The 17,817-nt window shown below is 44.6% G+C and overlaps 2 protein-coding genes across 2 annotated transcripts in view; one reads left to right on the plus strand and one right to left on the minus strand.

The window, feature by feature from the left end:
• Positions 1-4,651, minus strand: part of LRP4 (LDL receptor related protein 4) — a 51,475-nt gene extending 46,824 nt beyond the window's left edge. The window contains exon 1 of the mRNA XM_059931526.1: positions 4,382-4,651. Coding sequence (XP_059787509.1) covers positions 4,382-4,433 — 52 coding nt within the window. The 5' untranslated portion in view covers positions 4,434-4,651. The remainder of the gene's footprint in view (positions 1-4,381) is intronic.
• A 10,008-nt stretch (positions 4,652-14,659) lies between these two features.
• The window catches only part of CSTPP1 (centriolar satellite-associated tubulin polyglutamylase complex regulator 1), a 195,657-nt gene continuing 192,499 nt past the window's right edge, over positions 14,660-17,817 (plus strand). Inside the window, exon 1 of the mRNA XM_059931530.1 lies at positions 14,660-14,807. Coding sequence (XP_059787513.1) covers positions 14,762-14,807 — 46 coding nt within the window. The 5' untranslated portion in view covers positions 14,660-14,761. The remainder of the gene's footprint in view (positions 14,808-17,817) is intronic.

Genomic DNA, 17,817 nt, shown 5'->3' on the forward strand with positions numbered 1-17,817 from the left:
TGGTCAACTTTCCGCAGCCCCCAAAACCATCACATCTCTGGCACCAACTTAAATGGAAGAAACAAAGAGACAACAGGGGTCAAACTTGGGGGTGGAGGAGCTGAGGGCTGGCGGGGGGGGGAGGGAGGAGCGAGTCGTGGGCTTGAGACCTGAATCAATTATCCTTGCACGCTGACAGGATTCCTGATTGAAGACAGTAGTCATGAAGGAAGGCAGCTCCACAACGCCCGGCCCCCAAATTGGGGCAATTACTATCTTATGAGCTCTGGGGCCTGACTCCTTTCCCAGGCCAGTGGGAGGGAGAGCTTGGAATTCTAAACTGTTCCAGCTACAAGAGACCTCAGCCAGCACCTCTCACCCCGGGTCACAGCACCCTTAGGGTGAGATGCCTGGCTGCATCCCTGACCACAGGGCTTTTAACAGGGAAGCTCTCAGAGGAAAGCGCCATATCCCAGGCCCTCTCCCAGGAGAACTAAGGCAGAGTGGGCCCCCTAGACTCATGGTATCGCTTAATAGATCTCTTTTTTGAAGTGTGGACAAGAGGGAAATATGCTTAGGTTTCATTAGGTTTTCAAGGGGGAAAAGAAAGGGCAAGATCTTTAAAAAAAAAAAGAAAGCAAAAAACCAGCTGAAATGAATGAAGGGCTGAGCCTCCATTTTAGCACATGACACTGTAGTATAACTACGGTTGTCTGGTTCCCGTAGTCCAAAGGCGAGAACCGTCTCTAATCCACTTCTGCAAGCATGCTAACAAACAACTAACATTTATCCAGACCTATGGTAACAGAGTAGTTGTCAGATTCTGTGTTGAATGGTTTGAACATACTATTATTTCATTTAATTTTTACAAGACCCTCACATGATAATTTATTACTACTCCACTCCCGCCCCCCACTTACAGATATGAACCCCGAAGTTCAGGGTGATAAAGTGTTTTGTACAGGGTCACAAAGATGTGGCGAAGCCAAGATGCAAACCCAGGCCTGCCTCTGCTTCTTGATCAAAGAGCTATGTATGCAGTGATTAGATTAGCACTTGACAAATGTGTGTCTGGGGAATGAATGAACAAATGAATGGGTGCAGAGCCCAGTTTAGGGAATGCTCCTGAGTGTGCTGGGGAGAAGGAACTGACCCTGTCAGCTCGAAGCTGGAAGGAGAGATGCAAGTACAGGCATTCATCAGAGCTATTTATAGGGCCAAAGCCTGGCTCTGCCAGCCAACCAGTTGGCATGAAGTCTTTCCTGGGATATTGAATCTCACCAGGCTGAGAAGGAGAAAAGGTCTTCCAATGCTGAAGTTGAGATGGTAATCCAGACACAGTCTGGGGCCAGATGCCCTATGTCCAGGCAACTGTGACAAAACTCATGGCTAAACTGCGTCAAGGAATGTAGAGACTGTGGCTGGAACAGGCTAACAGACCTAGTCGGCCATGGGCATGGAACTGTCTTGAAATTATGAGATGTGTCCAATCACAAAAAAAGACAAGACAACTTTTTAAAGTAGTCTCCAAAATTCTGTTCCTATTTTGGAAGCCCCTAGGATCAATCTTCTCTTCAAAGGAGAAGCGACATAGCCAGTCTCTCCCATGTTCCTTCTTCTTAGGGATCAAGATTAGCAGTCAATCCGTAGAAAGAATGAGAAGGACCTGTAAAATATCCTGTCCTCTGTGATTTCCTGTGTTCTCTGCTGGACCAGAAAATGGACATGCCCAACGTGCTCTGTATCAGACATGGCCATACTCAGTTCCCTTGCACCTGTCATTCTTAATACCATGTGCCAGTCCCAAAGATGTTATCTGATATGCAACAGGGGACAGAAGAGGAAATCCAAAGTCAGTGACAAGCCAAGCATCATTCACAAGTCCAGTAAGATCAGGGACAAGGTCAACCAAGCTCCATGACAACACCAGATGGAAAAGAAACCAGTCTCAGCTCCACTCATCTGCACTCATCCTCAGAAATAACCCTCTATCTACCAAAGCTTACCTGGAAGAGATCTCCAAGACAAACGTGGTTTCCACTCTTCAAATGGTGGTGGATTGTCTGAGGCCTCACGTCAACCCTCAATAGGAAGATACCCAGGGCTATTACCAGCAATCAGGTTCCCTTCCAAAATCTTTAAGGTTGGAGTATTATATAGGCTCAGGCCAAACCCACAGGCTCTAGGAAAAGCCCCAAGTACTAGCAGCATCCAAATAAGCACCTTATATCTTATTGTCTTGAATTCATTCCTAGCAGAGGTCAGATCTGCCTAACTGATCTACTATGACACACTGTCTTCTCCCTGAGCCCCTGGAACATAGTGCGGGATCCTTGGGGTGATATTTTTGGTTGAGCGACTGCTCCGTCTCACTGGTTGATGAACCATGAATCTGTCCCCTCCAAGCCTCTGAGGATGGCTCAGTATCAGGCCAGGCGAAGTTTAGATCTTGGTGCCACGGAGTGTCCTTATTCACATGCACAGAAAGCCTCCCATGCTTAGAAGTTTCCATTAAATATTTTGTCCTTAAAAAGAACCCAAATAGTTACCCAGAACCCTCCCATCCTTCTTCTATGAAGCATAAAATATACACAATTTTCTACCCCCCGTTCTCAATGCAGATGTAGTGTAGGCAATTTTGACAGCTCTGGAGCGATAAAGATCCTCTTGGCCAGTCTCAGCCCGGAACCTTCCAGCTCCCCTTTCCCTAGGGCAGAAGGCGACAATCTCCTCTCTGGCTTTGTTGGTATCCGTTTTAGCCCCCCCCTTTTTTTTTTTCAGTGCCCTGCCATTTCCCTTGATCTTTTTCAAAACTTCCTCCAGGGGGCCGAGAGGAAAGTTCCATCCTCTTCCCTTGCAGCCCGAAGGGGAAAAGCCCCCAAAAAGCATAGCTGTCCCTTTAAGGGGCCCATGCGGTGGGAAGAGCAGCTACATTCCTACCCCAGTAGGGCCGCTGTCCCGACACGCCAGAGAGGCTGCAAATAACCTTCTAGGAGAGAGCTCGGGAGGGGGAGAGCACAGTGCAAAGAGGAACGTGGGTCGGCCGGGCTACTACTCCGAGAGGAAGAGTTAAGAGCTCGGTCGGGTTAGAGTGGGCATGGAAAAAGTCATTTAAAACCCACGGGTAGTTTAAATAACAGACAAGAGAACTCTGTTTTGGATTTGGGAGGTAAACACCTTTAAAACAAGTGCTCAGGCATCTCCACGCCCTGCCAGGCAAGTTCCGAAATCTGCACTATTTCCACACGAGCTCCCTTTACGTTACAGAATTGGCGCAAGGCCGTGGTCTACAGACCCCATTATTCTGAACCCCACCGCCTCATCCCGGCAGCGGGGAGAATGGGAAGATTCGGATCTCCCCCGGCTGAACAGCGGTGGGTGAATAGGGTTGGGATTCAAAGATCAAAGTTCTTTGATCTTTGGGCACAAACTAGAGGCAGCTGCTAAATCACGGGGTGCACCCACGGTCCTAGCCGGTTGCGGAGAAACAGATTCCATTGGAGCCCTAATCACACACACCAGTTGCGTACCGGCACCAAACAAGTTATTAATAAGGAGCAGATGAAGCAGCAGTCCTGCTGCCATCCCTCCAGCTTCCCCGAGGGCCACCGCGAGGGCCGGGAGGCTGCCTTCTGAGGTTCGGCGATACCCGCCCAGCTATCCCGGCCAGGGCGGATCTGCGGGAGCCTTCCAGCAGTTTCTTCCCTATGTCCCTCCTCTGCCCCTTTTCCAACCCTGCTTCCCCCTCCCCCCCTCCGGGAAGGATCCAGGGCAGGAAGCTGATTGGTCACAACCAGGAGAGGGAACCCAAAACACCACTAAGTGAAGATGCTGCGAGCAGGCAGTGCCCAAGGACCCTCGGCGGGAGCATGGTTCGGAGTCCGAGGAACTGTTCCTCGAGTGGAGGAATCCCCAGAGCTCAAGTATTCAGATTCCTCTGGAGCCTCTCCGCAATCCGCCCGAGACCCCCAGTCCCTGGAAGGAGGACTATTTACAATTTATGGTTTAGCGACCATCCTTCCCCGCCTCCCTTTCTTCGCCCACATTCATTCGCACCAAGGACACAGAGACCCTGTCTAAACCTGAAAAGGGAAGCACCCCAGCTCTTCAAAGAGCAGCGAGGAAAGGCGGGCGAGCGCCTCGGATCTTCCCCCCAGCCTGGCCCAGACCCGAGCCCGGGGAGCTCCTCCACCGCTGCCCCGTCTCGGACTGGAGGAGTTGGGGGAGCTCCCGGTCCCCTCCCTGGAACACAATCTCCGGGCTGCTGCTTGGAGTGAGGGCGAGGGGTCCCAGGCCCCAGCCTGCGCCGTCCCGCCCTCGGGAGGTGAGTCCTGCAGCGGACGGACCCAGGGAAAAACTTTCCCGCTGGGCCGGTCGGCGTGGGCGCGGCGGCGCCGCTTACCGTGTGCGCAGAGCAGGGCGCCAAGCAGCAGCGCGCCCCACGGCCGCCTCATGGTGCCGCCGCCGCCGCCGCCGGCGCTCCCTGCCGGCCGGGGGTCCCGCCAGCTCCTGCGGGACGGCGCGGCGGAGGGTGTCGACGGAGGGTCCCCTAGGGGAAGCGTCCCGGTCCACGGTGGCGGCCGCACCCCGCAAGTCGACCTCCGGCCGCTGCCGCCTCCACTGCTGCCGAAGCCGAAGCCGCCCCACCAGTGGATCGGGAGGGGGTGTCCCGGGCCGGGCCGCCCCGCCCCGCCCCCAGCGCCGCAGCCCCCGCCACGGCCACCACGCCTGGTCCCGCCCCCAGCGCCGGCCCGGCCCCTTTCCGCCCTCGGCCCCCGCCCCCCGGTCCCCGGACCCCACCCGCCGGCGCCTGCAGCGCTGGCCCAGCTTCTCTTCAAGCCGCCCCCACGTTCCTAGCCCTCAAGAGAGCCCCCCCCCCCTCACTGTCGCCAGTACTACTGCTTTAAAGTCCTTAACTTAAAAAAGGTTTTATCCTAGCGGCAACTCTCGGATCCCCCTCACTCTAGTTCTGTGCCAGAGAGGTGCACCCAGGCTGACCCAAGTCGCCTGGACGTGACCCCGGCCCCCCTACCGGCCCCAAGTCCAGACTTTATTGATGTCTCAGAATACACAAGGCTTGCTAATGCATAATCCTCTCGGTCTTTATGGACATCAAACAAGGGACATCAGGGGGCCTGGAGTGCTGTGTCTTAACTAGCGTTCTCACTGTCAAAATTCCTTTCCTGAGATTTTCTCCACCCCTCCCCCCCACCCCCGCCTAGGCAGCGTTGTTCTAGAGCTAAATAATTCTACGACCTCCCCTTTTCGTTTATTCATTTCCTGAGGTGGTTGTCTGGGCCCTGTCGCCCCAGCTCAGACGTCCAGAATTGGCCCAGACGTAGTTCCTCCTCGCTGTCTTTGTAAATCAGCGTAGTTAGCCTCTTCACCTTCTTTGACTTTCAGATCCTGGCAAGAAAGGAAGGGGGTAAGGAAGTAAGCCCTCGCTTGCAGTTGTATTCTCTCAGAGACCTCAGCCTCCTCCCAGCTTCAGTCTCTAGGGCCTTCTAGCAATATTTAACTTTTGGGTTAGTACATAAAGTTATAAATTCCTCTCTTGTCTTAGCTTTGTGGCCTACGCCTCTCCCCAGTGCATATTAATAACATGGATTAATTTTGTTACCACCTGCCATTTTCTAGGTTGAATCTTGTCCTGATACTTTTGTCCAAGCCCCCAACTTCCTTAGGGTCCTGTATATCGCTTTTCCCTCCGAGCTGGTATGCCAACAGTTTCTGGCTTTGGATCATCTGCAATTTTGTTAAACCACTTTCTTCTCACTAGTAAATAGAGTGAGGAAGCCCCAAATGCGCCATGTTAGCTGAGGGGAGAGTAATTTGTTACAGTGCAAAGAGGATATTGGGAGATTTCTCCAATGGATTGGTTGCCATTTCATCCTCGCTTGTCTGCAATTTTTCAAAGGCTTTCACTTCAAATTACCATCTTTGACCAAAGCTAACATTAACTTTGCAATAGCAAGGAAAAAAATGCGTTGTTAACTGCTTCTTAGCCAGTATTTCTCTATTCTGTTTTGCCTAAAATTTTTATGCAGATGAAATGTTGAACTAACATCACCATGGTAACAAATACCATGAGGCATTTTCTGTGTATGTAGTTCTTTTTGCTGACTGAAGGCGGCAGTCGAGTCAGGTCAGGTTTACTTGATCTTACTGCTAGGAAAAAGTCAACCTTTAAGGCCTATGTCATCTTAGCCTAAAATCCAAGGAGAAAAGGGTGAAAAAGTAGAGGCTGGTTCTCAATCCCTCCTCCCCACAACGTTTTTGATGCAGCCTTCGTCGGTCTCAAGGTTTCAATATACGTTGCTTACGAAGACTTGCTTTTTGACCTGTTGAGGAAGACCTTATGATTCTGGAGACCATTTTTTTTCCCCACAGTGAAAACTAAGGACATGTGGTATAATGAATACATTTGCCCCAAAAAATCCAGAACAGGCGGTCACCATACTTTCAATGTCAGGGGATTAAGAATTTATAAACAGTTTCTGCTCTGTATTCAAAAGACAGGTTCCTTTCCAGAAGGCATGATTTGTGTTGTTTTTTCTGGGATTGAGGAGGAACAGGGAAGCTGGCTGTCCCTGTCTGACTCAGGCTCAAGAGACTGAATTTTCTGTGTGCATCCCGAGTCCTCCTCCTCCATGGTTCAGCACAGTTCTGGTGCACAGAGCCATTCCTGGCTGCTGTGAGTCACTGGGAATATCAATGGGTAGAAATGAACTTCATGCATAGTCCCTGGCTGGGTCACCCCCTAGGGTGAGTTAAGTCTTGGCTGTCAGAAACTGCTCTTGTGCCAGGAGTGCTAAACCATATTTATTTTTACCAGGCCTCTCAGACTTTCTTGTTTGGAGTGAGAGATCCTGAAAAGCATGCCAGAATGGGCTGTTTGTCTCCCTTTTATTGTCCTCTGGGACATGCCCCTAGGAAAGTTGTAGGGGATTGCCAATTCCAGAAGGGTCTCAGAGACATTCGTTTCCTCAGAAACACCACCCCTTTCCTTCATCCTTCTAGGACAGACCAGGGGACTGAATTTCTAAGATCAGAATATTGCCCTGAATTAGACCATCACTAATGGCCTTTTCAAAGGATACCCTGGGGGTGCTACAGAAACAAGATAGAAATGGGCACTATTTTGATCCAGTTGGGTTGGTAGAATCCTCTTACAACCCAGGCATCATTCAATAACCTGAATTCTAAACATAATTCTTCTAAAAGAGTAAAAGGTTTGACATTTCCACACTTTAAAACAGTGGTTCTTAATCAGGAGTGATTTTTGCTGACATGGGGCAATGCCTAGAGACATTTTTGGGAGTAGGTATTACTGGCAAATAATGAGTAGAGGCCATGGATGCTGCTAAACATTCTACAATAAGCAGGACATCCCTCCCCACAACAAATAATTATTCAGCCCAAAATGTTAATAGTGCTGAGGTTGAGAGACCCTGATTAAAAAATTAAGAACATGAGTCTGAAAAAAAGAATTGCTCCATCTCTAGGATCACTTTCTTGTGTGAATGGAAGAAGGAGTTCTTAAAGCTATAGAATGGAAAACAAGAGAAACAAGAGAAAGCACAGCTAAAGGAGCTAAAAGAGTCCTATACCTATCTGCCTAGGGATGCCTATTTCCAGTATTAACTCACTTAGTGGGAGTAAGTATTTATTATGCGTATATTATGTGCCAGACACTGTAGAAGCAGTAGTAAACAGATATATTGGGTCCCTGGAACTTACAGTCTGATGGTTGGGGAGGCTACAAGTATACAGAGGCATTAAAAGAATGATCTCACAAATGAATTTAAAGCTACAAATGATAGGGGCATTCAAGGAAAAGTACAGTGTTCTTTGAAAGGACAGACTTGATTTAGATTTGGGGGTTCAAGGAAGGCCTGTCAGAGGCACTAACACTAGCATGCTGAGTAAGATTCATCAGGCTAAGTGTGGATGGGGCGGGTCTTCTAGGCAGAAGGAACAGTATGTACAAAGGCCCTGAGCCAGGAAACAGTTATAGAAAAATATAATTAACTTTTAGCAATGGTATGCTTTTATCTAGGTTCAGGGGGCTACTACTGGAGACCAGGAAAAAAGAAAAAAAAAAGAAAGTATAAGGGAATAGTCTGATTTGCATTTTTGTGCTTTCTTTAATTGCAAACCCTCCATACCACCACTTCAAGTACCAACACTTTTCATGTTCCAGCTCAGCAGTAGTATTTGAGCCAGGATCTGGGTACCATGGCTGATTCAGTTCCCTGGCATAACTTGGGGCGCACCCTGAAAAGTGGGACTTCCTAGATGTTTTTTTTTAATCTCCTGGAAGCTTGATAGTCACACACCTGGCACGTATAAGTAGAGCTTTTGCAGCAAACATCTCAGTATGTCTTGCTTATTTCAGTAGCAAAGATGAATTTAGAATGGTGGATAAACAAATGGATCAATGAATAAATACTCATTTAGTAACAAACATGACTCAAGCATCTATGTAAATGGTCTGTTTCACACATGCCCCTTTATAATTCATTTTCCACACAGCAGCCACAGTGACTTCCTAAAAAACAAATCAGATCATGTTATTACCAGGCTTAAAACCTTCCAATGGCTTCCTACTGCACTTAGAATAATAGCTGTACTTCTTACATGTCCTTTGAGGTCCTTCATGACCTGGCCTTTGCCTAATTCTTTGACCACTTTTCCCCTTACTCATTCTACTCTAGCCACACTGGTTTTCTTTCAGCTCTGTAACATGCTATCATTTCTTACAACTTTTGCACAAGCTGTCTCCTCTGTTTAGAATGCTGTTTCCCCAGACCCTTCCATGGCTGCTCCCAGCTCAATGTCATAGCCTCAGAGCTTACCATCTTGCATTTATTTGCCTTTTTCTCACTCAGCCTTTACCCTGTTTTATATAGGAGATTGGATAAGGGTTCCTGGAGGTGGTGCCATTTTGCCAAAGTCTTAGAGGATGTGTAAGAGTTTACTAGGCAGAAAATGTGGGAGAGGTACATTCTAGGCAGAGAGAAGAGCTTATCCCAAAGCAAGAGGGTGTGAAAGAGCTCAGTATGTTTGGGAATAGTGAGTAGGAAGGTATAGCTAGAGAATTAAGTGTGTAGGGAAGAGTAAATGGCACAGTGGCTGGAAAAGTAGGTTGGGACCCAACTGTGAAGGAATATATATGTCTGCATGTTAAGGAATTTTGATTCATCCTAGTAATGGTGAGTTAGCAATGTTTTTAAAGTAAGGAAGTAACATGGGCAAATTTAACATTTAGAACAATAAACTCTTGTAACAATGTAGAGGATGGCTTGGGGGAGAAAAAATAGACACAGACTGCAGCTTTTTGTCCTAATATTCTAAAGCTTGGGAACTTCCAGTTCATATCCTAAGTTTATTTAATGATTCCTAGTAGATTCCCTCTCATCTTCCTGAACTAGTTATCTTAGTTTGTCTACTTGTAGCATCGTCTCTATGCCTTTTGTTGAGTTAGTTGCGTTTTTTCTGGGTATTTCTTTTTTTTTTTTTTTTAAAGATTTATTGATTGATTGATTACTATGTTGGGTCTTCGTTTCTGTGCTAGGGCTTTCTCTAGTTGCGGCAAGCGGGGGCCACTCTTCATCGCGGTGCGCGGGCCTCTCACTATCGCGGCCTCTCTTGTTGAGGAGCACAGGCTCCAGACGCGCAGGCTCAGTAGTTGTGGCTCACGGGCCTAGTTGCTCCGCGGCATGTGGGATCTTCCCAGACCAGGGCTCGAACCCGTGTCCCCTGCATTAGCAGGCAGATTCTCAACCACTGCGCCACCAGGGAAGCCCCTGGGTATTTCTTAAGATACCGTGATCTGTCACACATAGTATTTAGGTGTAAGGAGGAGATGCCAGTGCTTTCTGATTGATTTTTAATCTCCTTCTCAATGATGCCTTGCCATTTGCTGGCCTTTTTATTTAATAACTTTGTTTCATGAACTGGTTCCTGTGAGGCAACCATAAGTCCTGTGGATTGGATGGCTTTCATTTTCTAAACTTTTAATCTAAAGTGGGGAAAAAAGTCTATTTAACAGGCATTTATTCTGTCAGGCACTGTGCATGATTCTAGAAACTTAAAGATGAATGAAGACTGTCTCTGACCTCCAGGAACTCAGAATCTAGTAGGATAATTCAAATTGTTTTTTTTTTTTTTTAATGACATAAATATTTTTTAAGTCTACTTTTTAAAATATTGGTTCAATTTCATTTCCAGTCCTTGTCCACATGCATAACCTGTGTACATTAACATTTATAGAACACTCCACCCAACAATAGCAGGGTATACATTCTTTTCAAAGAGCACCCAGAACATTAACTAAGGCATATTTACTAAGGTAGCCCATATTCCAGATCATAAAACAATTCTCAATAAAGGCAAAAAAGATTCAAGTCATATAAGATTTCTCCAGGTATATCTGACCCCAGTGGAATTAAACTAGAAATCAGGGACTTCCCTGGTGGTCCAGTGGTTATGACTCCACGTTTTCACCGCCAAGGACCCTGGTTCAATCCCTGGTCAGGGAACTAAGATCTCATAAGCTGCACAAAAAAAAAACCCCAAAACAAACAAAAAACCAGAAACACCTCTGGAAAATCCCCCAATATATGGAAATTTTGAATAATACACTTCTATATAACCCATGGGTCAATGAAGAATTCCAAAGGAAAATTAGATAATGTTTTCTATTTTAGTTTATAAATTTAAATGTTTCTAAAAGTACAAAATCACATTTTTGAAGATTGGAGTTCTTTTTGTGGGAAGATTTTTAACTAAAAATTCCATTTCTTTATAAATATACAGCCTTTAGGTCGATCTTTGTTGCTGAGTGCAGGCTTTCTCTAGTTGCGGCGAGCGGGGGCTACTCTTTGTTGCGGTACGTGGGCTTCTCATTGTGGTGGCTTCTCTTGTTGCGGAGCTCTAAAGCACAGGCTCAGTAGTTGTGGCGCACGGGCTTAGTTGCTCCACGGCATGTGGGATCTTCCCGGGCCAGGGCTTGAACCCGTGTCCCCTGCATTGGCAGCCGGATTCTTAACCACTGCGCCACCAGGGAAGCCCCAGGAAGCCCCTCATCTGTTTATTCTTGAGTGAAACTTGTTAGTTTGGGTTTCAAGGAATTTTTCCATTTTACCTAATATGTTAAATGAGTAGTGTTGTCCTACTATTCCCTTAGTGAAAATGACACAAATAGTTATCGCTGTGCATACTCCAGGACAGAGGAAGGCACAGCTAATTTTTGTGGGCTACCAAGAAGGATCAGAAAATCTTCCTCCGTTTTACACTACATGAACGTGTAATTCCCAACTCTTTTTGCAGCTCTGAAAATATAAAATAACAAGAAGGTACTAGTCTGTAATTGTCTTTGAGCTCCAGTTCAATTTAAGCCATGTCCTCTTAACCACTTTCTCGAAATGCATTAGTTTTCTTTAACTGCCCAAGAAATGGGAACATTTATTTTTCCTTGCAAATTCTCCCAAAGCTCTGGTCTGTTGACCTGTGGCAGTCCAAAATGATTTGTCTGTAAATAGCATTTTAAACTAAAAATGTAAATCTCATACAGTGGCATCGCACGTAGTTTCTGCTTTGCTTTTATGGAAGATAAGTCTTTGAAGAAGAGCCTAGTAGCTCAGCATGGATTTCATGACCTGCATTTCTTAGTAGCTACTTCGCCTTTAGCATCTTTCTGCTTGATGAGTTGATAAAAGCTTGTCCTAGTTTCTTGAGCCTGCTTTGTAAGAATAAGTCAGACTGCATTTTTTCTTTCTATTGTTTCCTTGAAGTTTAAAACTATTTGGTACATTTATATTTGCTCTTCTGTGGTTTTCAATTCCAGGGAGGATTTTCTTCCCTATCAATCTCTTCATAGGTCCTCTGCAGAGCCAGAGAGGTCTATTAATTTTCTCTATATAATTAGAAATTATAATCTGATAAATTGGTGTCTCAGCATATCCTCTTTTGTGGGTATTTTTCCTCTTGTTTTGAGTTTGATGTTTCCATTCCTTATGCAATAGTACTGTCACATCTCAAGCACTCTCTGTTTTGACCAATTTCATAATACTTGCTTATTTTCAGGATTGTGGAGTTGATTTCTGATTTACTGGTCTATCTGGATGATTATTTGTTTAGGTAAAAATTTCAGACATATGTAATGATAATTTAAGAACCTGAAAAGCACATCTAAATTGAAGGCTGACATGTTTTTCTTTTCGTAACATTCCACAGGGTCACAGAAATACACTTGACTTTAACAATTCTTGTGTATTTCCCCTTTTCTTAAGACCTGATGTTGTGTATGTTTCACTGAAAAACTTCCTTCACTACTGACCGGTTGCCAAAACCTATTTGTGTAATGTACGGCAGAAGAGAAATCTAAAAGTAATGGCTCCTTCTTGGGAAAAACAAACACTGTATGGAATGTCATCACTTCTGCTAAAAAAATTTTTTAAGATTTTTAAGCCACTCATTTATTGTTTGTTTGTCTTCAGGTTATAATGCATGCCTATTATAGAAAAAAGTTAACAGTATGTAAAAGTATAAAGAAGAAAAATGTAAGCAGTAATTCCACCACCATTAAAAAGGCTACCTGCTATTTCTGTGCAACCCCAAATTTTCTTGAAGCCTTAGCTTAGCGACCACCTGCCCTTTTCCAAGTCTTCCTCCTCAATAGACTGTTTAGGACATTGAGTGGAAGACTGACTTTAAATATAAGGGCCCTTGGGATTTTTATGGAAGGGATGGAGCTGTAGGAAAAACCTACAAATTGCTCCAGAGATGACATCTTGTTCTTATTTAGCTTTCTTTGAGTCATTAACAGTCGGGCGCCACTGGTGCTGAAACTTATCATTATTATAACCGCAAATGGGTTAATGCCCAAACAAAGCTGTATTCTTGGGGCTGGTTCCCAGCTCCACCACACAGACCCCAACAGCAGCACCCTCTGAGTCCCAGGATAATGCCCCACAAATAAGGGGATGTCAAATGTTCAGCCTGGACTCAAAATTCTCTTCTTTTATCTGGGAGCTTCCAGTTGCTGGCAGGGCAGAGCAAAAAGAAAAATAAATAAATAAAACCCAAGCCAACAAACCCTAAAAAAAGAGGCTGTGTGGTTTAGCGGTCAGACCACTAGCCTGGAGGTTGAGATCGTTGAGATCCAGTTCCAGCTCTCCCACTGACTGGCTGGATGATGCTAGACAAGTCATTTTCCTGACATGTTCCTCGGTTTCCCTACTTAGAAAAGGGAGAAGTGCATTAGGAAGTTTTATGAGGACAAATGAAATGATCTGAGAATAGCTTCAGGTTGCTTGGAAATAAAATGAAATTGTAACCCTTAATAATTACCATCCTATTACTTTATTAATAATATAGTAAAAAGCCACAGGTGTGAAAGTGATGGAACTCCCATAACTCTCAAGGTGCATGGGGTAGGGGTGGGGGTGGGAGGCAAGGGTGGAGGTAGAAGGCAAATATTTTTTTTATTATGTGCAGGACTTCACATCAAATACCAAATTAGTTAACTTATTACCTCAAGATAATAAATGCTGCTCTGAGTTCGGCTCTGTCCCTTTATCCTTACCACATCCAAACTCAGAGTGACTCACAGGAGCCTAGAAATGAGACACATATACAATTTTAAGGGAAAGGGAGAATTAGGAGGTTTGAAGCTTCTGCTGGAGAAGGCTAAGAATAGACCACTCAGAACACAAAGAGAAGAACCTCCTCTTTCCTTTTTCTCCCAGTGTAGGTGGTCCACTGGTTTCCCAATCATTCCTTTGATAGAATGATTTTTGTTTTCTTTCTTTCCACAAAACCTCACCTCATGTGGGGGGAGAGCTAACTAAAAAAGTGAGGACAGAATGACTTTTTCTACTATGTTTGAACTGTGACAAGTGGTACACACCACTAACCCGTTGTTGGGCGTGGAGAGGTGCAAAAAGAGAAATATCCAGATATCTGGGAACTTGAAAACCAATGAACGCTCTCCCCTCTTAAAGGAAAAGTGAACAATTAGGTATATAAGGGAAAAAATCCAATAGGTGTCCTTGTTTGTGCATCCCATCCCCCCAGAAGTGAAGTGTCTTCGTAAGAAAAAAAGAAAAGACACTTGGGAAGGGTACCAAATAGTAAGGGATAGAAGTAGAAGGAGGGGCTATAAAGATAAAGAGGAATTTGAGAGGAAATGTCAATGAAGTCATAGAGGATTTAATGAGCACTTTCTGGATGCTCAGCCTTGTCACAGGCAGAAAAGACACATCCCTGACCTCACCTCAAGAAGCAGCCAAGATATACGCACGTGAAAGCACTTTGTAGTAATTTAAGATGATAAATAATAAGGAGATAAAAATAGGTAATGGGATAGTAAATGTTTATGGGAATTTAGGGGTGGGAGCTATTATTGTGATTTAGGATAACAGTTGTATAAAGCAGGAGTAGTTATGAAATTCAGAAATTGCGGGTATATGGAGGGCTGGCAATAATTTTTCGACACCGGGAAATATGATGGTTTCAAAGGAACTCTCCACCTCAAATTCCTCTAAAACCAACGCCTCAAGAAAGGGAGTCCAAAGAAACTATGACCGCCGCGAAGAGACAGCTCCCGGAACTAGTGTGTCCAGCTTGGCGTTGCGATACGGAGACTGTTTGCGTGGCACCCCCTCCGCCTCTAGCCTCTCCTCCCGCCGCGTGGGTGCCATGGCAACAGAGAGAGCCCTAGACCTGGGTGCCGGAAGCGGGAGAGCTGGGGCTCTGAAGCTACCCTGGTCAAAGGATGCTGAGTCCGGAACGCCTAGCCCTACCGGACTACGAGTATCTGGGTAGGCGGTTCCTTCAGCTTCGGGGAAGGAAAGAAGTGCAGACGAATTAGGCCAGGGTCTGGGGAGGAGGCCGGGGCGAGGTCTGAGTGGGAACGGGTAGGGTGGGCTAGGGAGGGGCGGGGTGGGGGCGGTCCAGGGCCTGAACTTGGAAGGCCCAGCGAGGAGGAAAACAGCATCTGGGGAGTAAAGAATGCTGAAGTGTACCCGCTGGAGCTCAGACAGTGTGGATTGTGCCCTAAGGCTAGGTTGGAGTTGAGAATTGAGGGGCCTTTGGGGATATTACTGATATGCTGCCAGTGGAGTAACCTTGGAACCTTGAAGTGACAAATCAGTCATTCTGTGAACAGTCATTTAACCGTTATAGCGGCAACTAACATTTTTGAGCATTTCTTTTACATTAGGCACTATGCCAAGCATTTTACGTACATTCTTTTTTTTTTTTTTTTTTGGCTGTGTTGGATCTTCGTTAATGTGCGAGGGCTTTCTCTAGTTGCGGCAAACGGGGGCCACTCTTCATCGCGGTGCGCAGGCCTCTCACTATCGCGGCCTCTCTTGGTGCGGAGCACAGGCTCCAGACGCACAGGCTCAGTAGTTGTAGCTCACGGGCCTAGTTGCTCCGCGGCATGTGGGATCCTCCCAGACCAGGGCTCGAACCCGTGTCCCCTGCATTGGCAGGCAGATTCTCAACCACTGCGCCACCGGAGAAGCCCTTGCGTGCATACTTTACTGAATCTTCATAACAGCCCCAGGAGGAGACTGTGGTTTTCTTCCATTTTGCAGACGGAGAAACTGAGGCTGAAGAGGTGACTTGCACAAATAAGGCCACACAGCTATAAAATGGTAGGCCTAGGATCAGAACCTAATTTGCCCACTCCTGAGCTTGAGCTCTTGACCATTAAGGCTGTGGCTGTAATACTTTACACACACTGTAACACCTTCAGTGTGTAAGGCATTTACTGGATGAAAAAAGGATATATGTATGTTGTGTGTGTATATACATACATGTATGCACACATGTTTTAAAAAATTAATAGACTTTTTTAGAGCAATTTTAAGTTTACAGAAAATTGAGCAGATATTATAGAGTGTTCCCATATACTCCCTCTCTGTGTCACTCAGAGCTTCCCATTATTAACATGTGACATTAATATAGTACATTCATTACAATTGATGAACCAATATTGATACATTATTATTAACCAAAATCTACAGTTTACATTAGGGTTCACTCTTTGTGTTGTACAGTTTTATGGGTTTTGACAAATGCACGATGTCATGTATCAACCATTATAGTATTATGCAGAATAGTTTCACTGCCCTGAAAATCCTGTGTGCTCTATCTCTTCATCCTTTCCTCTGTCCCCCAACCACTGACAACCATTGATCGTTTTACTGTCTCTAAAGTTTTACGTTTCCAGAATGTCATGTAGTTGGAGTCATAGAGTAAGTAACCTTTTCAGACTGGCTTTTTTCACTGAGCAATATGCGTTTAAGGTCCCTCCATGTCTTTTCCTGGCTTGATAGTTCATTTCTTTTTATCACTGAATAGTATTCAATTGTATGGATGTACTATACACATTTTTTAATGAAAAACAATTCTAGTTTAAATTTTTGAATTAGTAATATGGAAACTAGGTTAAAAAACATAAAGAAGTTTATAATGAAAAGTCTCTTCCAACCCTTTTCCCCCATCTGCCAGTTTCCATCCATCCTCAGCCCCCACTAGTAACCACTATTACTGGTTTCCTGTGTATCCTTCCAGAGTTTAGTTTATTATGTATATAAGGGAGAATATACTTTTTTCGTTCAATATATCTCAGAGTGATTTCTATGTCAGTGAGAGCTTTCTCATTCTTTTAAAAAAAATGTTTAGCTACATAGTATTTTAAATAATTTATTTGACCAATTCTCTATTGGTACACATGTTGTTTTTAGCCTTTTGCTATTACTGAAAATACCCCACTGAATAACCTGTAATTTTGTGCCATTGCTAGTATATCTGCAAGGATAAATTCCACAAAGTGAAATTGGTGGGTCAGGGACATATGCATTTTAAATATTGATGGATATTGCCAAATCGTCTTTCACAGGGGTTGTACCATTTTACACTGCACTAGCAATGTAAGAGTATGCCTGTTTCCCCATAGTCTTTCCAACAAAGTATATCAAACTCAAACCATCAGATTTTTTCAACCTGTTAAGTGACAGATAGTCCCAGGGTAGATTTAATGTACATTTCTTTTCTGAAGTTGAGCATCTTTTCACCAGGTTTAAGGGCTGTGTGGTTTTTGAAAGGTATATATATATATATAGATCTATATATCTATATATATATAGATATATAGATCTATATATATATATAAAGAGCATTGTTATATCACAGATAATTTTGCATCCAATGAATAATAATATCAGTGTCTAGCAATGCCTAGACTTTTGCTAAGGATTTTATGTATTTTATCTTATTTACTCAGTACTAATGAATCTATGAAATATTTGAAAAGCCTAGTCTATTGTTCAGTTCCTTGGATGTTTGCGTCAAAGTCCTAACATATTTAAATTATATGCCTCAAAGGCTTGACATATTTAATATACTGGTGCTTTGGTGAGTAGAAGTTGGTGGTCCCTCCATAAGTGGCTTTTTTCAGCCACTAATTCAGTGGCAATGTTGATAATGAATCTATAAACAGAATCAAAATTTCAGGTTGGTTGTAAAAGCTTCAATGTCCAACCTCTTATCTAATTATTGAACCCTGGATCATTGAACCTCCTTCAGGTTCTGTTGCATATTTAAGTGCCTTAACTCCCTGTCCCATTCACCATCTGGACATTCATACTGCCCTAAGCAGGGTCATACTACTCATTGGCTTCCTCATGGTTCCTCAGACCATACAACTCTGCTGAAATGCATTTGTCTTTAGTTGAGAACAACCCTGCCCATTACAGTTTGGTCTCTTTTAGAGGCATGCTGTTGCTGTTTTGAAGCATTCACCCTCAATATAATGACCAC

The sequence above is a fragment of the Balaenoptera ricei genome, chromosome 8 (genome assembly GCF_028023285.1).
Source record: "Balaenoptera ricei isolate mBalRic1 chromosome 8, mBalRic1.hap2, whole genome shotgun sequence".
Lineage (NCBI taxonomy): Eukaryota > Metazoa > Chordata > Mammalia > Artiodactyla > Balaenopteridae > Balaenoptera > Balaenoptera ricei.